The sequence below is a fragment of the Anabrus simplex genome, chromosome 1 (genome assembly GCF_040414725.1).
Source record: "Anabrus simplex isolate iqAnaSimp1 chromosome 1, ASM4041472v1, whole genome shotgun sequence".
Classification (NCBI taxonomy): Eukaryota; Metazoa; Arthropoda; class Insecta; order Orthoptera; family Tettigoniidae; genus Anabrus; species Anabrus simplex.
In genome coordinates, this window is record NC_090265.1 from 377,961,209 (window position 1) to 377,982,011 (window position 20,803).

Below are 20,803 nucleotides of genomic sequence, written 5' to 3' on the forward strand. Positions count from 1 at the left end.
GGCAGGTATGCCAGCAGGTATGTCAGCAGGTATGTTACGTATTGCCATTTTCGTCATCATTACCGTAAACTCGTGGTTGTTCCTTGGGCAGAAAGAAAGAGAGACGTCAATTGGCCATTCTGCGGGATATTGGTGGAAATCCGTTGGAGGTTACAATCGTCCACGAATATCACTAACAGTAAGGGGCGTTATTAATATTTGAACAATCCCTCGGAGTGCAGCCCAATATTTCACACCGTAAGGTGTTTTCCGGCATTTGCCATACTGTTTACTGTATTTCTATTCTACTTTTGTTTTCCGTTTTAATTTCTTGCCTACCGGGCGAGTTGGCCGTGCGGTCAGGGGCACGCGGCTGTGATCTTGCATCCGGGAATCTCACTGTCGGCAGCCCTGAAGATGGTTTTCTGTGGTTTCCCATTTTCATACTAGGCAAATGCTGGGGCTGTACCTTAATTAAGGCCACGGCCGCTTCCTTCCAACTCATAGGACTTTCCTATCCCATCGTAGCCATAAGATCTATCTGTGTCGGTGCGAGGTAAAGCAACCAGAAAAAAAAAAATTCTTGCCTCTGGCTTGCCTCTTTAGGCTTAAGTAATAACACCATAAGTCATCTTCTTATCTGTTTACCTTCCTCTGTTACCGCCTTCTTACATCCGTAACTTATACCATCAGAATTTATTGAGGGGCATTTAATTTTCCAATACATCCACTTGGTATTTACATATTTGTCCTATACGGATGTCCTTAGTTATAATCCTATTTTCAGTTAATTTCAACTTCCTTAACTGTAGTACTTTCTTCCTTAATTACTCCGTATGTATGCGAGTGCTAATCCCTAAACCTGAACCATCTTTTCTTGAGGAATAATTCCAAGCTGTTCAGATGTCTAACTTTTGGCCCCGAAAAATATCGAAATATAGATGCAATTTTAATGACAGTGCAGACCTTCGTTTCGGTGTAGTTGGTGACTAAACGGTAAGTCGAATGACAAAACGGATAGCACAATCGCGTTTCAATTTGGAGAGATCTACAACGTTGGTCCTACGACTTATTGTCGTGTCTCGATTGTTGATACGTTTGACAGCGCTGCATTTCTGAATTATAATCAAATCTCTCCAACTCGAGTGCATTAGGAAAAGGGGCCTGTCTTTATGATGAAAACTCTCCATTTCTATTGTGAATGGCAGTTACCAAGTGAGCCTGCCGTTATAGTAGATACTCCGAACTCAGTTGTGATTGACAGTAGGAAATGTGGCCTGCCATTAACAACAAAACTTTCCCAATGCTTGCCTTACATCGGAAATAACTTATGGCGTACTCCCTGCTTTGTTTCTGGGATAGCGCTGAGAGATATGCAATTTAATATAATGTTACTGACTGCCTTTACAGTAATTTACGGAGAAATCCGTATACAATGTAGAATACCGTAGCGAAGCTCGGGTACATTTGCTAGTTTATGAATAATTTTGTAGGCGTCGGCAAAGCGTAACGAAAAGTGGTGTTAATGTTGTAACCTATAGGATAAAGTGTGTCTTGTATGTATGTTCAGTCCCCAGCCCTAAGGCTGGTTGGATCCTCAACAGATCCGCCATCAGCTGTCATAGATGGCCTAAGCATCACTGAAGAGGCGTACTAGGGAAATGAGGAGTGAGGTAGTTTCCCGTTGCTTTCCTCACCGAACCAGAAGTTGGTATTACATATCAATCTGCAAAGCCCACTGAAATGCATGCATCAACCGACCCTATGAGCTAAATGTTCACACCATTCATAGCAGGGAATGGCTGCATAAGGAATGGCATTACTAGTATCACTCATACCTCAGTCACTTTCATTTTGTCAAAGCCAAGGATGAGACTGAGACAGGTCAGTGAAAGAAACAATTTTTTTTTGCTAGGGGCTTTACGTCGCACCGACACAGATAGGTCTTATGGCGACGATGGGAGAGGAAAGGCCTAGGAGTTGGAAGGAAGCGGCCGTGGCCTTAATTGAGGTACAACCCCAGCATTTGCCTGGTGTGAAAATGGGAAACCACGGAAAACCATCTTCAGGGCTGCCGATAGTGGGATTCGAACCTACTATCTCCCGGATGCAAGCTCACAGCCGCGCGCCTCTACGCGCACGGCCAACTCGCCCGGTAGAAACAAATTTGTTCTAACACATTTGGATTAGGTCCCGCCAGCAAAGGCATAAGTGTGTCTTAGCTGATGCAATACTTTAATGCATGTTTGCTTTTTCTCTGTTGTTTTAGGCCTTGTTTCTGGAAATTGTTAATGAAAACGTGTCTGATGTTTCAGAGCTTTCTGATAACGACCGTTAACTTGACTAAGTAACTAACTACAAAAGTTAAGGGTAACTTAGAGGGTAACGCCCACTCACAGTCCAGGAAGATTTGAAGCAGTGAAGGCGATATGTGGAGAAGGTGAGGGTGTTGGCGATGCTGGCGAAATATCCCGGTATTCGCCTTAGTTCAGGAGAATGGAACACTACGAGAAACCATTCTCAGGACAGCCTCTCTTCGTCTCTCGAATACTGAGTCGTGGCTTTCTGCTCCACTACACTCACTAATTGAGATGGAACCGGAAGGTGACGATACAAACAAAAGGACATTTGGAACGGTGCCCCGAAAATGGAAGGCAACAGTATCCCTGCAACCTGACAGTCTCTGCAAAAATAACGTTGATCATCTGCCGGAAATCCCTGAAAATGTGAAAACTTCCCGCTTCCACCTACCAGTATATGGCAATCCAAAATGCATGGTCTTGTGTTCCACTTGTAAGGCGTTTCTCTGTATGAACACAAATCAGAACTGCTACAAACTTTTCTATGAGTTATGATTTGTTGTATTCGGTCTGTGTTCTTTTAGTGCGTTGTCAACTCATTTTACCTAAATCTGTACCACTTTGTGTGAAATTATCTTTTTAATCTATTTATTTTGAGGTGTAAATATAGTGAACTGATGTTTAACTTCAGTGTATTTTGAAGTAACCAACAGCATTTCAAAGAAAATAGCCCATACTTTTCCATCATAAACATTAAGATCCACTGTATGGTATTCGGGCAGTCAGTAGCTTCAAACTAGAAGTCATAATTTTTTTCATAAAACTGATATGTCTTGCATCCTGAAAACCTAAAAATTGTATTCAAAACACATTTACTTGAACCGTGGGCCCTAGAAGGCTAGATAATTTCCACCAAATCATTCCCCTCTCACCAACTTGATTTATACATTTGTGATTCGATCATACTTTCAGCATTCTTCTGTAACACTACATTTCAAAAGCTTCTATTCTCATACTTTATGCACTAGTTATAATTCATATTTCATTTCCATACAAAAATATTTCTAATATGCATGTAAAATGTATAAAATAAATTCGTCGGTGACTCTGAAGACAGGCTAATACAGCCAACTTATGTGTAAGCAGGATAGAAAGAGACGTTCATCCTTCTTTCGTGTGTTGTGGCTGGCTCGTCATTGGTCAGATATCTGTTCCCTCACAGCTTGGAAATAGTTCAAGACTGATCTTGGCGATTGTAGGGCCACTATGTCTTCAGTTTGTCTTGTAAAGTCGTGCCATATACATACATGTGCTGTCAGACATCCACATCTCTTAAGGAAATATTCTACCTCAAACATCCCTTTCGGGATCACTGATGTAAGTTTAGGCTTTCTTTATTACTGCTCTAAAATGTTTATTTTTCGTTGTTCTTATTGATATAATTATTACGTAACCGTCAAATTATTTTTTAAAAATTTCTCATGGAGTTGCAAATTTTCGGACCTACCGTAGGCATGGTCATTGCTATTATCTTATAATTCACTAAAATGATGTACTTATAAATCTATGTTGGCCGTTTTCCTAAAATCATCATACTATTATTCGGCTCTTAAAAACCATTCGTGATGGTCACACTTGTAGGTTAAACAACGATAGCCTACTTTCTTGGTTTCTGTGCCTATCTGCCTTTCTTTAATGATTTTCTCTGAATCAAAGATAAGTAAGTTCTTCTATCAAGTAAAATACTGAAATCAAGAACTCACCATCTTGAGAAACTTCTTTATCAATAAGTTGACATCTGGAACCCAGGTTCACGGGTTCAAGCCCGGCAGAGGTAGTCGGATTTTTGAAGGGCCGAATAAAGTCCATTCGACGCTCCATGCAAGAGATTGCTAATTATACGTGGATGTTCATCCGATGAAATTAATTAAAACTCAGTCATAGTTAACTCAGTCTTTCACCTTTGCTGTTCGTAGTTTACATGGATCATCTGCTGAAAGGTATAAAATGGCAGGGAGAGATTCAGTTAGGTGGAAATGTAGTAAGCAGCCTGGCCTATGCTGACGGCTTGGTCTTAATGGCAGACTGTGCCGAAAGCCTGCAGACTAATATCTTGGAACTTGAAAATAGGTGCAATGAGTAGGCCTATGGTATGAAAATTAGCCTCTCGAAGATAAATTGATGTCAGTAGGTAAGAAATTCAATAGAATGGAATGTCAGATTGGTGATACAAAGCTAGAACAGGTCGATAATTTTAAGTATTTAGGTTGTGTGTTCTCCAAGGATGGCAATATAGTAAGTAAGATTGAATCAAGGTGTAGTAAAGCTAATGCAGTGAGCTCGCAGTTGCGATCAGTAGTATTCTGTAAGAAGGAAGTCAGCTCCCAGACGAAACTATCTTTACATCGGTCTGTTTTCAGACCAACTTAGCTTTACGGGAGCGAAAGCTGGGTGGACTCAGGATATCTTATTCATAAGTTAGAAGTAACAGACATGAAAGTAGCAAGAATGATTGCTGGTATAACAGGTGGGAACAATGGCAGGAGGGTACTCGGAAAGAGGAGATAAAGGCTAATTTAGGAATGAACTCGATGGATGAAGCTGTACGCATAAACCGGCTTCGGTGGTGGGGTCATGTGAGGCGAATGGAGGAGGATAGGTTACCTAGGAGAATAATGGGCTCTGCTATGGAGGGTAAGAGAAGTAGAGGGAGACCAAGACGACGATGGTTAGACTCGGTTTCTAACGATTTAAAGATAAGAGGTATATAACTAAATGAGGCCGTAACACAAGTTGCAAATCGAGGATTGTGGCGATGTTTAGTAAATCCACAGAGGCTTGCAGACTGAACGCTGAAAGGCATAACAGTCTATAATGATTATGTATGTATGTATGTATGTATGTATGTATGTATGTATGTATGTATGTCAGTCATAGATCGCCGAGAGACGAGGTTTACTTCGCCATCTGGTACAGTTAATAGGAACGTTGAAATTGACGAGCAGGCAATCTAGATGGCTTCAAATTAAGATGCTTCCGCACAGTAGCTGGGCCCGTAGAATCTTCTTCTTATTATTAATGACAGTGAGTCGCTGTACGCTTGCATGAAACTGTTTCAATACACAAGAGCTCTTTTACTGTAAAATAGGAGACGTAAAATGACGTGCTATTTATCTTCATTCAAAAGATTCCAAAAGATTACAAAAGCCTTGAAAATAAATATTTTACAACTTTTTCATGTTTCTTTCGATACAGAGTATCGAGTGCACTAGAACGGCATTCGTTTTATTGATGGATCGACAAAACGTATTTTCCTCAAATTTGTACAAAATATTTATCTTAAAACATATCCATAGCTATATGATTGCTTAATAGTATAGGGCCTAATACAAACGAATGAAACGGGAATATATTTGGATCGTGCTCATGAAGATATGAATATTTCGGAAGAAGAAGATAATTAAACTTAAGTGACATGCAACCATTAACTGAATACTGAACTTCGTAAAGGAACAACGTTATTTTTCTTTTAAAAAGTATAATAATTGCGGTTATACTTTGTATAGTATCTATGTTCATTTCAGCATGTGACTGTAACAGTACTACTTTGCGCTCTGTGTGGAAATACAGTAAATCTATGTACGAAGTAGGTAACAATCGAGCTTTCTTTACACAATATGAATGTTTGCATGAACTACTTATACGTTGATTTAACATATTCCTTTCTCTGTAACTGTGATACTGAATCCTATAGTTCTACTTTTATCTAGGGGTAATAAGACGCTATAATCTAAATACACAATTTTTGGCAACATTTTGGAATTTGTTTTAGGTACTTAGCTCCTTTAGAAGGGGTTTTACCTTACACGGTGTCTTATTCGTTTAATTAGGTATATAACAGGCTGAAATGGTTTACTCACCTGCTTACAAGACTTCTGGTGTTGTCGGAAGAGATGGTCGAAGATGGCACCATATTCTTCGTGAATCCGTTGCATTTCGTTGATGTGTTCCGCCACCTTCTCCATACCTTTAAGGGCCTCTATAAACACAAGCAGATATTTTCTACGCTGTATTTATGTTAAGTAATGCAAATAAGTATTCAATCCATTTCTTTCCGTCTTGCAAGTTTACTGGTTTATTATAACCCGTGCTCTTTCTTTAGGGCGTCAAGTACTGTACAGTAGTTAGCTGTGAGACATACAAGTGATTTCAAAATTTACCGAATACTCCTGGGATAAGCTATATGGTGATTAGCCGATCGCTTTAGAACTGGCAACGTCCATCTCGAAGAAAACATTACAGCGCTGTGTAGCATCGAAATGCTTGTAGACGAAGGAAGATGCAAGATTGCAGGTTTATGTAACTGTAAGTTTATCAGGCATACATATATGAAGGTGTTGCCAATCAGTGTAATTATCTCCTTGTATGTAGATAGACTATGCTCGCTGCACAAGAAACAGTATGAAAATAAGTATTTCTCCGGTCGAATGCTTCGTAACCTCACCGGGCGTCGATTCCCTACTTAAAACTGATCAATGTGCTGAACTATATTTTAGACGCAATAGGTACTTTTTTTGTTCTACATCTCCCCATTACTTTTCCCCGATATACATTGTCAATTGAAAAGTGATCAGCTACCACCTTATACCACGCATACTAATTATCAAGTTTATGCTGTCTATTTGAGCTGGCAATCATTTCCCTCTTGCTTGCCTATTACGTCCAGCATATGCAAGATATAAATTAATCCATTCAGCTCTCACTTCTGTACGGAAAAATCATCCTGGAAACAGAACGAGTCTGTGCAGTCACTTTCTTCTTATAAATACCATTGATCTAAACCGGGAACTCGTGGTGTTAATTTTATAACACCTTGATTAGATTTCTCTAACTATACTTCTACCTTAGTAAATATACGTCGTATTCCAAATTACTCGTATATTCTTTGATACGACATCTAACTTGAAATCAAAATATAAGCAGAGTAATATAGGCTGTGTTTTGAAAATTAATATTTCAGAGACAGTAGTAAAATGGATACCAGAAGAAATTTACCGGAGATGTGTGACCAGTAGTAAAAATAAATTAGGAACAAGAGGTCAATAGCATTTAAGTGTGTAAAGGTAATGCATGTATTATGATCTCGAAATAAACTTTTAACAATATTAGGTCGTGTTCAGTACACAGGGTGGTCACAAACAACGTTAATCGCGTATATGAGCGTTAGAGGGTTGGCCATACTGAGCCGTTGTCATTTTATCAGCGCTGAAGTTAGCGAATCAGATCGCTTCGCGGGATAATTCAAGTGCGCTTTGAAATGCTCACTATAGTTTTCCAAAAAAAAATTAAAAAGAAGCCTACAAAAAATTCCGTTTTATTAAAGAACAGGCTATACCTGTCAACATTAAGTATATCTGATTTTATTTTATAGAACTGCATAAATGAGGAAATTAAAGTTAAAGATCGAAGTTTATTTTCAGATGGCAGTCAGTCACATCAATGTTTTATGCATGCAGATTGTAGTTTCATGTGACCATTGACATCGTGTTCATAGCCACGGGATTGGAATCTTGAATATTATCAAAACATAAGGTAGGCTAATGACGAGCTTGTGTAAAACAAAAATATGGAAAGAAAAATGTCTTTAGCCCATCCACATTTGATTTGATAAATTCGAGTGTTTCGTATGTACTCATACCGGTTATCAGCAACAGTCGTTAAAATTGTCATAACTGCCACATATTTTGTGATAATAATGATTATATCACTAGGATATTGATTTTACAATGGCTTTATTCATGCAGGTCCCACGTTCTAGGCCCAGCGAGCCTGCCTCTCACCACGAGGCCACGCGTTCGGTTCTCGGCCCGTTCAGGAATTTTTACTTGAATCTGAGGGATGGTTCGAGGTCTATTCAGCCTACCTGAGGAAAATAGAGGATCTATCTTAAGGCGACATAGTGCCCTAGTTCTAGAAAGCCAAGAATAACGGCCGAGACGATTCGTCACACTGACCACTAGTCACTTCATCATCTGCAGGCCTTCGGGATGAGCAGCGGTCATTTCATAGGCTAAGGCCCACTAGTGCTGTTGTACTATGGTTTTTTTTTTACTTAATACAATTCCATATTTTTGGGTTTGTAACTATTCTTTATGTTACCAGGTTCTACTCCTTAATTTAAGAAAATGCATTTTATGCAATATCGTTTGTACACTTGTGGATACGTTATTTGTCAGATAATGAAAGTACTTTAAGTGAATGAAAACTTGGAACATGCCCAGGAAATACACAGACACAGCTGTGAAGGCAGCAGAAGAATTGTCGGTTTACTTGAAGACGATTTGTTTTAATGTTCAATGAGTAGGATTCAAAATGCTTGGTTGCGGAATATGCTAATGCTAATTAAAATACCCATAGACAATCGTGTGGTCATCTTCTACGTTCTCTAACAAGGTTAGGTTTTCAAGACTCGACGCACGCGAGGCGCGAGTTGTGAACTCTACGCTGCGTACAACCTTTGCAATGACGTTCCGAGGGTTTCTGGTTTCTCACATTGCAAAGCCACGTACCGTCCAATAGATCTCGCCGTCTGTAAGCTACTTTTGGAAGAGGACGTAAATGATGAAGAGGAAAATCGACATTGCGCCTGAGAAAACTGCTGTGTGAATTTTTTTCCGGAGAATTGCTGACCCACAGCACGTACAGCGGTATTATGAAGAGTTGGAATTCTTTGACAATATTCGCACAATACCGCACTTTAGACGACAGAACGTTACCGGCCAAAGTTACGAGCTAAAATATTTCACATAGTGATTTTTGCAGGTACAACGACTATATGTTCCTGCACTCTTTTGGTGGAAAAAGAAGTGATTTCTTCAATAGAAACTAAATTCAAAAGTTACTTTCGAGTCTCAAGAGATCTTTTACATAGAATTTTGCATTTCATTAAAGAAGACATTAGAAAGTAGATCAGTAATAGATATGAAGGAACCATCTCATTGGATGGTATCTGACTTCTCCGTATGGACGTGCACAAATTGAAATTAACGAAAATAGGAAAAATGGAGAAGAAATAACGTTAAAATAGATTATATGTATACAAAAAGAATGTTTAAATTGCGAACGCGCGGATATGGAAGTTGTGACTAGGCGACAGCGAGAGATTTAGTAACCTGTCTGAGGTGCGTGTATCATTTTGAATGGAGTGCGTAGAAATTTGGTGACAATGGCCCGGTCTTATTACTATGACAATCCTCATCGCGAGTCATCGGTGATTGGACGACCTGCGACGGGTGCACCAAGAAGGCCTACACCCTCCTGCTAGCAATAACAGGTACCCCGATGTGCGTATGTGCGTGTCATTTGGTCGTTAATATTAAGAGCTGAACTATCATGAAGCGCCACTCATCTACAACAGCTAACTCTTCAGTACTGGATCTTTACACTAACAACCGTTGCGACCGTTGCAACCAACAATGTGAGAGAGATCACGTTCTAAAATGTTCCAAAAGTGGGACTTTCATAACGAAATTCCGCCTGGAGGAGTAATTTTAGTCTAACATGGAATCTAAGTCCAAAAGAAAAATTCCTTATGGATTATTGTAAAATTAAAATAATGTTATATAGGTGGTGATTATTTACAACAGCTTAGCGGAACTTGTATATGGCCATATGGCTGCATTACAATTATTTACTTAGAATGAGAACAGCACAAATGAAGCAGGTGAGTGAGACTGAACAATTTTTACGTGTTTTGGTAATTGGATCATTCAAGTAATGTGTCCACTTTGACGAGCTGTAGCGGCTAAATGCTTCACTAATCAATACTTTGGACGTCAGTTGGAGTCTTCAACTTTTAATCTTATATAATTGTGTTCCTGTGCACTTTTGCTATGTATCCCTCTGGTTGTAACTATGAATGGAAACGTTTGGTTTTACAATTGTCCTTGACATTTTTTGGACCGAATTTCTCACTATCCAGTCAAGAGTGTCGAAACAATGCTAGAAACACGAGTTTCACTAAGTTACGGTATTAAATATTTAAGTGGCTGGAGTACAGCCACGGAAAGGATGCTGCGTTTTTCCTTCTCTTGGTGCTGTTTTGTGATGAATTATAATTCATCTACCGGTTCAGCGAGGATACTTTCAACAAATATAGATGTTATTGGTAGCGTAAGGCAGTAGAAAAATTTAAAAAGCACGAAACAAGCAAATACTGTACTTCAAGTGTTCTCGGTTGGAAGTGTTTTGACGGTAAGTCCAATTAGACGACGCAAAAGAAGTTGAAGTTAAAAGAAAATATGTTTGAAAAATGGAGTCCATGACTCGTCTTATTGACGTGGTTAGCACTTTAGCTAAAGGACGTAATACACTTAGAGGACATGACGAAATTGAAGAGAGCGTAGAAAGAGGTCTATTTATGGAGACTGTTGGTCTACTTTTAATGATCCATTTTTAGGATATATCAAGAAGGTGCCAAGAATTGTAGGTACCCAAGTAATCGCATCCAAAACGATATACTACAAGCAACGAAAACCGTTATATTAAGAAAAATCACGGATGAGTTGAGAGTTGCTGTGATCGCTGATGAATATCGTATGTGAGTCATCACGAACATATGACTGTTATAGCACTATAAATTCCTGCGGGAAAGGATCTTCCAATAGAGAGATATGTTTCCTTCAAGATTAAGGAAGATTTTCAGTGTTCTGATTGAAGTTTCGGAATAAATTGGCGTCATTTGGACAAACGTTGCGTCCATATGCTTATAGGGAGCGTCATCCTTGTTAGGCGGATTTAATGTACAAGCAAGATGTAAGTGGAGCAATCCACTGATCTTGTGCATTCATTATTTGAGCTTGAATTTGGCCAGTGAATGTTCCAACCCTAACTCTAATCCTTTGATATCCAAGTTTTATTGTGTTGTGCAGTTTAATTTCAAAGAAGGAAGTTCTAAAAGACAGGGTTTTCTTGAAGACCTAGTAAAATGTACCGATTTAAAAACGGTGAAGTTGCTTTCAGAAACTTCTTGGGCGTGCCGGTCGGAGGCTATGTCTGCAGTACTTGATTCTGTTTGAGAAGATCACAAAACCAATAGATGAAATCATTGAAGGTAAAGCTTATTCAAAAGCAAGAGCGAAAGGAAAGTAATTTTATTCCGAACGAAATCGTTTAAGATTCTGTGTTTGCATACCACACAACCAATTCTTCAAAACACCTCGAAGGGCAACAAAACTCTAAGCCAATATACTTAGATATTTGAGAAGAAATTAAAGCTATAGAATATGTAGTTTTGGTGTTAGTTGAAATGAGAAATGACGATGAGCAGTTGGAAAAAATGAAATGTCGTATGGCTTTTAGTGCCGGGATATCCCAGGACGGGTTCGGCTCGCCAGATGCAGGTCTTTCTATTTGACACCCGTAGGTGACCTGCGCGTCGTGATGAGGATGAAATGATGATGAAGACAACACATACACCCAGCCCCCGTGCCATTGGAATTAACCAATTAAGGTTAAAATCCCCGACCCGGCCGGGAATCGAACCCGGGACCCTCTGAACCGAAGGCCAGGACGCTGACCGTTCAGCCAACGAGTCGGACAGCAGTTGGAAAGAATGTACGAAAAAGGAACAAGTAAAACGAAACTGAGGACTTGAGTGAGAAACGAACAATTGAAATACCAATGCCACGAAAATGTGAAGTATCAGTCCTATTAAATGATGATCCAATTCCAGACAACACTTTTTATATTAAAAAAAAACAACTTCGTCTTCTTACTTGTTATTCAGTTCTTGAAGTCTTAGTCGAGAGTAAAAACGATCGATTCAACCACGAAACCAAACATATATTTCTACTATTGGAAAAATTCTGCGTTTGAATCTGGGTCCAAACAAGTGGAAGTGTGAAAATTTAGATACTCTCAGCAGACACTTTCGTATGAATAAAGAAGCACACATCGTACAGCTAAAGATTTTGAAAACAAGAAAAAGTAAAGATTTCTCTCTGAAGAATGTTCAGGAATCGATTTCCTGGCTCTAAGAATTTCAAAGGGTAGAAACTTACAACAATTTGCGGATAATACTCAGCACTTTTCTACGGTTCGAAAAACCCAACTGTTCTTTAGAGAAGATTCTCTAAGCTTCACTCATTAAAAGCTAAATTAAATCTACTATCAGTCAAGAATGCAAGGAGAACTTATTACTATCATTCGTGGAACAGAAACTCAAAATAGAGTTCAATAGGATGGTCCCTTTGAAGAAGATTGTCGCTTGAAGCCGGTATACAGATATTTTCCTAGTCTCAATGTCAGTTATTTTAAACTTTCGATCACCGGGCGAGTTGGCCGTGCGGTTAGGAGCACGCAGCTCTGAATTTGTATCCGGGAGATAGTGGGTTCGAATCCCACTTGCGGCAGCCCTGAAAATGGTTTTCCGTGGTTTCACATTTTCTCACCAGGCAAATGCTGGGGCTGTACCTTAGTTAAGGCCACGGCCGCTTCCTTCCAACTCCTAGCCCTTTCCTATCCCATCGTCGCCATATGACCTATCTGTGTCGGTGCGACGTAAAGCCACTAGAAAAAAAAATTCGATTTCGTAAAACCTGTAAATATTTCTTCAATTCAACTGTAACTTTAAACCAACAATATTCAAACAGAATATATTAACAATTATTTAAGGCTTTTCATTATTTTATTTCATTCCTTCTCACTGTTAGTGTTTAGGTCTTGAAAACTTTATTTTTATTATTTTGAAAACCACAGTCTTGGAACACAAGAGAGGCATTGGAAGACCCCAGAAGTGATGGCTCGATGACAGAAAGCTGTTGGCTGGAACACGCTAGTTACAAGTGGCTCAAGACCGAAGACAATGGAAGCATATGGAAGAGGCTTATATCTAGCAGTGGATTAAAATAGGCTAGAAAAGAAAAATAACAATAAGAAGAATACAGTCTTTGAAAGTATGCTTAGAATATGATTTTAAGTGGTGAAAATTTCAAGAATTTTCAGCGAAGGCCTCCGACACCGGCAGAATGAGCTATTGTAATAATTCTATGCTTGCTTATAATTGTTCAATCAGTTACTCATATCAGTAAAATACATCTTGGTGCTCGATATAGACCACTTGCCGTAGTCTCGAACTTCGCACAAGTCTAGTGGAACGAATTTGTCCGAGGTGACGCAGCGAAGTTATCTGTGAGAAGCTGCGTGGACCGCTCACTGCGCTACTTTAAAATTTACCCTCCGTAACTCCTGTATTTCGAGTACGTGCGAGGCGGCTATGCACCTCCGCCTAGCGTGTGTCGAGTCTTAAAAATAAAACCTTAAGGCTTCTAGACTGAACCATGGGAGGATAACAGCCTACAATGAGAATAGAAGGAATTGTGATTTAAAACATTCAAAATGCTGTTGTTCTGGTAGGAAATATATGGCGAGAAACTTACCGACGAGATGTTGGTGTTCATCTGCCTGTGGATCGGTCAGGTTACGCAGCTGCTGCAGCAGCAGGGGGTACTTGAGGATACGTTGGATGGGTTTGATGAGGTACGACTCGAGCGTTGACGAGTGTTGCTGGCGGGGATTGCGGGCCGCCAGGAACTCCTGCAACGCCTGGTTGCCCTCATCTGAAACAAAATACACGTGAATTATTTTTCTCCCAGAAACAAGACTCAGAAATATGACCGAAAAAGACACCCACTGTGAAGAGAGTAGGAAATTCTTGTAATAGATTATAACAAGTCTCTGAGCATCTTTAACCAAACTAATTAGGCTTACATGAAAATGTATTCACACTAATCACAGATAAACATACAGACCTGCGTGGCAACCACGGGGTCTGTCATTGCTTGCAAGTACTTGAGTCAGGCTATTAATTTTCATCTTTGTTCAACCTCCCCGTGAATACTGCCCTTCTCTTTCAAGCCATACGGTATTCGGTTTGGGAGATCTAGATCACCGTTCTTGCGTTTTATGGCCATTTCTCTTACGGTGGTTCTCTAATTTTTTTGGAAGACTAGAACTCTTCGTATTTCTCTTAATGCTAAGCAGCGACAGTAGTCTAAATACACGAAATACAGAGAATTTTCAATTTAAGTCAGGGCCAAAAATAGTATGTACAGGTGCAGCAATCTCAGTGTAGGTACTTTTCAGGAAGTACTCCGTCGTCGTTTTGGGCCGTTCGGTATGCAAGACAGAGTCCATTGTTTAATAACTATATTAAATACAAAATAACTAAAATAATAAGTCTTCCCTCTATTGCGGGGTTTCCTCAAGAAGAGCGGGACGTACAGTGAACATTAGAGAACAGGAAGTATGTTATCAAAGTGTAGATAAATCGTCCTGAGTAGTTTACTATAATGAAGGAGTTCACTTTTGATTTAGATAAGAGTGAAATTTTGTAATCGGTACCATGACTCATTCTTCATTCACTGTTTATGGAGTAAGTTAAATTCTGCTCTGATAATTTTGTGAATTCTGTCGTTGGCCACTTTGCGGAATGCAACTCCTACCATCTGCAAATCATTTTTCCACCTAGAGGCAGATACTTTTACCACCACTCAGTGATATACATGATGTCCCAAAAACACCAACAACGCTTAGTATGTTGTGCGGGAAGGCAAACTGATCCGTTTTAAAGAAGGAACCCATATCCAGAAACGCACCGCTTGGACGCTGTAGCGCTTCGAAGTGTGCGTTCCACATATCGTCAATAAATCCAACATGAGTAGCACATCGGGCTCATTACAAACAGCGTTCGAACTTGTGTACCTCCTACGTCATTGCAGAGCCTACATCTGCGGTACTGAGCCTCACGCACATGACCCAATACGTGCGGTTGTCTTTGAAGAATTTCAATCGTTCCGTGCACTCCAGCAATAAGGTCCTCCGCTAACGTTTCAGGAGTGTCATACACCATACTCTTCATACTACATACGTGGAATTGTCCGGTTTCTCTTAGTTGTCTCTCGATGGCCGCGAACGTGGAATGATGTGGGCTACGTCCGTTTGGAAAACGTTCCGCATACAATCTTGCAGTAGCTCTACGACCAAACCGTGCACTTCCAGACAGGGGCTCCTTGAAAACAGACCAGTCCGCCATCGCACACAACATACTAAGCCTTGTCGGTGTTTTTTGGGGACAACCTGTATCTTCCACTGTTCTCCTGTGGACAAGGTTTTACATTGCTAGCTGATGTTGAGCTATGTTGTGTTTCCCTGACCTCGAAGTAGGATGGGTTCCTCATCAGTCTTGTTTATGGCTATGATAGTGGATAAGCGGCTGAGGTATGGGTGGACCTTTGCCTCAAGGTCTCACTCACAGGATCATGAGTGCTTCAGTACTACTTCTTGGCACAATGGAGAAATCAATGGTAAGTTACCTCACTTCTAGCCTAGCCGAGTATGCTTCTTTGTAGCACTATCGTATTCCTTTGGGGTTACTTTGTAAAAATGATTCTCAAATAATTTTGATTGCGGATCCCTTTGAACTTGAAAAAATTGACATCCTCAAATGAATCCTGTTATAATACATGATGTGAATATTACTAAGTTAACATCGACAACAGGTCTTCTATCCAGAGCCAACATGATTCAACATATTGCCATTTTTGGGGGGTTGATTTACCGATTTTTAAATTAGCAGCACTAGGATGTAATACATGACACGGTGATCGATTGGTTCCTGAATGTGTAGAATTGCCACCTTTACAGTCCTTAATTAGCCACCGATCCACACAGAAGGTACTTATACAGTATGGAAATTAAAATTATTCGCAATATGAAATTTACGGATCTAAAAGAACAACGTTATTAAAACACAGTTTAACACGAGCTCCTGAGATAAGCATGTTCATACAGAATGAATATTAATAAGTAACATCACCATCGACAGCCCTGAAGATGGTTTTCCGTTGCTTTCCATTTTCACACCAGGTAAATGCTGGAGCTGTACCTTAATTAAAGCAAAGGTCGCTTCCTTCCCTTTTCTATCTCATCGTCTCCATAAGACCTATTTGCATCGGTCGGACGTAATACGAACTACATACATACATACATACATACATACATACATACATACATACATACATACATACATACATACATACATACATACATACATACATACTGAACCCATGACCTTTGTGCCCTAAGAACATTATGCATAATGTAACAATTAAATTAAAAGTTGGATTCTTGATAGCATGACACGTGACGAGGGGGTGATTACCTTCGGTCCCACGCTCTGGGGTACGTGACGTCAACCACACGTGTCGACGGCGGAAGAATCTCAAGTCATTTTTATGAACTATTTCAAAGCGCGTGTACATGGCGTGACTACGCCAAGTCAAAAAATATAGTGCCTATCAAAGGAGGTCAATCATCTCACAAATCGAACCCGTAAAAATTTTAAATGTCCATGAACACTACCGCCAGAAATGTAGCAAGCATGTAGTCACTTTCAAAACTCTTGAAATTACAGTTTAGGTAAGTCAGAAAATTTATAAAAATTTTCTTGGCGGCAAAGGGAGAGATCCGAAGAGAGGGGGTAACTGCTATAAATATGAAGGGACGCCATGACGAAGCTTCCTTCTCCGGCATTTGTGATACAAAGCGGACGAAAAATTGTTGAGCTGCTCTGCGAAATCAAACCAACGAAAGTAGACTGAGTTCAACTGCAGATTTTAGCCATTGCGGCTAAGTCTTGACTCCATGACGAGATAGTTTTCTTGAGTGAAATAATTGTAACAGATAGGACGGTCAAAGTACTGAATAAATTCTAATGTGATTGAGTAATTCGTGTGCGGAAATAATTGTAGTCCATCGTGTGCGTTCAAGCAAACGAGTGAAGGGTATTTTCCTTTTTTTATGCTTTATTCCAGGAAACCTGAAGAAACACAATGATATGTACAGCCATGAATGTAAAAATGGCTAAATAAAATGCCAGGGTCGCAGGTGAGCCCTAAGACGAATACTGGCATGAAGACATGAGGTAGGTGATTTTCCATCTTGCTACCTCTTATATCCTGTCTCGTGATTTCTTAAAGTGTATTTGAATGGGGATATACGACGCAGTGGTCACCCTACTAAGTTTTGTAAATGTGAGTGTACTGCCTATATTTTGTGATGTCAAAGTAAGATGTTCATTCGACGTAAAATTCTTCTGTCTGCAATTTGACGTTAATAATAATAATCCATGGTCACTCATTTTCAATCGAGTGGAAGCGCGCTGTCGGGTGAGGACATAGGGAGATGAATTTGGTCACGGAGAGAAACGTTTTTATTTAATGCCCATTTTTAAACTGTGTCTGACTGACAATAAAAGATCTAGTAGAATGTTTCAGTCATTTCTCGTAAAAATCAAGTTATTAAATACGATATCATTTATGCGAAGTTATTCATGATTAATGCATTGTGCGATATTAGACGTTGGGATTTCTAGTGGGGATTTTATTCCAGTTCTTGGTCGATGATAATTGTGGAGCTGGGAAACAGAGGTTAGTTTTGTGATCAGGTTGGACCTGTCATTGAAGCCGGGACACGGAAGCCCGAGGAGTGTTTTATATGAGTTGAGATGAGATGTGCGAATCAGGTTAGAGTCCTGTCATTGAAGCCGGGATATGATAGCCCGAGGAATATTTTATAATGTTGAGAATGGAAAGGAATTCATAGAAATCCATAGCGGTATAATTGGCGACGCGTATAATTAGTGTGGGCATCTTGAAGCATATCTGTGCATTTTGTTGGTTAGAATATCGTATTTGTTTAATCATGTCGGCAGAGTTTAAAGGGAGCATTTTGAGAAGTCAGTCAGGTAGAACGAACCGGGTGGTTTATGTAACTGCCAAGCGAGCATGGGGTGAGAGACCTCAGCTATGATAACGCGAAAAAGAGTGGAGTTGAGATTGTACTGTAATTCTCGGCCAGGGGAAACGTTAAAATGCTGGATTTAGTTGAAAATTCATAGCCGGTAATGATCTAAGTATTGTGAAATACTGTAAATGGGGACGTAGTGAACATTTGAAATCACGAACTTTGAGTATAAGGAACAGAGTAACCCAATTTCAGGGTTGTCCAAAATATAGAGCGATGGTCGTGACGATCGGTTTGTCTGCGAGGGGTGTGCAAAATTCAGTCATGACGAGATATGACATCGTAATTATATGGCGAGTTGTTTGGTTTGTACGTAGATTATTATGATATCCAAGTGTTAATAACGGTTAGGACTAGATTAGATTTTTAAGCATGATATCACGAGATAGGATATATGTAGCTGGACATGAATTATGTAAAAATTCTTTTCCAGCCAGATAAACATCGCAATATTGAACTCACATCACAGCTGCGTAGGAATTTGTGAAGAAACCAGAGTCCGCGGAGATAAAATTTACTGATCTTTAACATTTCGTTAAATCATTTAAATTTATTTAATTATTAAATTCAGTGAAACCGCATTTTGAAATAACTTTAATCAAGCGAATAACTTGGAGATGCATTCTGGAAATTTTAGTTTGTTTTCTGGGGAATATTAACATGTAAAGTAACGATTAAGGGGACATATCCGAAGGAAATGGATTTTACTGCCACAAAGTTTGTGAGCATTGCTATTGTTGTAATTATTGAACTTTGGTTGGTTGAGCAGTGAATGTGCTGGGGATAGTAAAGTGGAACTTTGGTCATCAACCGATGTAACTTAATTGTGTTTAGCCTTCAGCCTAGAAACTTGGATGGTCAGGGGGTCATCAACCTCAGTGACTTAGATTAGGGCCATATGCTATTGTAGCATCATTTCTTTGCGGTCATCATCCACAATGACTTTAAAGTAACTTAGAAGATTAGATGTCGGTCCATGACATAGACGCAGGTCACATCGATTCAATTAAGGGTCCATGCCGTAGAACCACTGTGTGGCACACACCAATTGGACTGCCTTAATTATACCCAGAGTCCAGAGTTCGTGTTACGAGGGCTGGACCATAACGAATCACTATGATGGTACATGTGGTCTCACATGGAAGCCGAATTTAAGGATTTCCAGACTTTCCTTTCTTAAATGATTAATAATTGAGATAATGGTTTCTAGTAAGAATGCCCATCAGGCAGTTACGTTAAAGTCTCACACCAGTGTTCTGACGTTTATGTAAAAATGATTGTGGTGTCCAGTGGACACAATTGACTATGACACCGTTGACATAGTAAATTACTTCAGAATTTTCCTGAATAAATAGGAATCTTTTAAACAGACCTTTCATTCCAGTAGATAGATTAGAATTAATGAACCCTACCTTTACCTCAGCAAGTGACGAAGAACCCGAAACGACCCAAGAGACAGATCTCATGAACTTTGCTGATAGGTAAGGAAGGTAGGTATCCCTCAATATGGACCTAAAGGGTTCATTAAAATGGCTTCCAACGTGGTGGCATCAGTCACTTAACGATGGGGCATATGTCACGATAACGATGAGGGAACCTAAGTCACGATAACGATAAGGATATTTTGAAAAAAATCGTGTACTAGGGGAAAAGAGAAATAATGTTGAGGCTATGCCACATTATGTATGATAAAATCGTGCGCCAGAGTTGTTAGTGAACTCGAAGAAATAGATAAGCGCCCGATGAGTAAGGCTAGGAGATACCACTATGAGAATAATTTATCTACTGAATGAAAGGTATAATTTAAGTGTGTTAGTGTAATTTCCCAAATTTTTGAATACTGGTTTGAGTGTTTTGGCTGATCACTTTGATCGAGTGAACATTGCATTTCACGTTTTATTAAATAAAATTTTTAGAGAATGTTGCATTAACAGTGTGATGTGTTAGATAGGAGGATGTTGTGATGTTTATCGTTGTAGTCTTGTTATACGCCGTTGAAGTCTCGGGCTCACCGATGACCTATCGTTTTCTGTTAAATACAGTATGTTTATGCAGGAGGGAGAATTGGCCCAAGGGCAGGTGGCCCAAATGATCAAGGACTTAATGGAGAGGATGGAAAATAATAAGAAGGACTTTATGGAGAGAATGGATGCCGATAGAAAGGACTTAAGTGAGAGTATTAAATCTATGGGTGTAAGGTTGGATAATAAGCTGGAGACAGTGGACAATAAATTAGATAGTGCAGATGTAGAATTAAAAGGTATGAAGGAAGTTGTTCAAAATGTTGACATTAAAGTGCAGGACACTCAGGATAGTTGTAAGGAAGCTAGCGTTGATATTAGGAAGGACATTGGTGACTTAAATGTGAAGGTGGAGCAGAACACTAAAGCACAGGTTGACTTTAAACATGAAATAAATCAGCAGTTTATAGAAACTCGCGAGCTACATCGTGTTCTTAGTGAAAATCAGGACATAATTAGAGGAGACCTCGATAGGCACGTCAACGGAAGTAGGGAACTACATCAGCAGTTGATGTCAGATCAAGCTGAGCTTAAGGCCGATTTGAAGACAGAGGTAGAGAAGTTCAACATCATACGTGAAGACGATAAGTCAAAGGTCTTCACAGCAATGAATGAACATAAGGAAATGTTGTGTAAAGT

The 20,803-nt window shown here is 39.6% G+C and overlaps 1 protein-coding gene across 1 annotated transcript in view; it reads right to left on the reverse strand.

Annotated features, from left to right (window-relative positions):
* The window catches only part of LOC136856812 (protein still life, isoforms C/SIF type 2), a 560,067-nt gene that overhangs the window by 53,586 nt on the left and 485,678 nt on the right, over nucleotides 1-20,803 (reverse strand). Inside the window, exons 14-15 of the mRNA XM_067134934.2 lie at nucleotides 13,718-13,897; nucleotides 6,200-6,318 (exon numbers count right to left, since the gene is read on the reverse strand). Coding sequence (XP_066991035.2) covers nucleotides 6,200-6,318; nucleotides 13,718-13,897 — 299 coding nt within the window. The remainder of the gene's footprint in view (nucleotides 1-6,199; nucleotides 6,319-13,717; nucleotides 13,898-20,803) is intronic.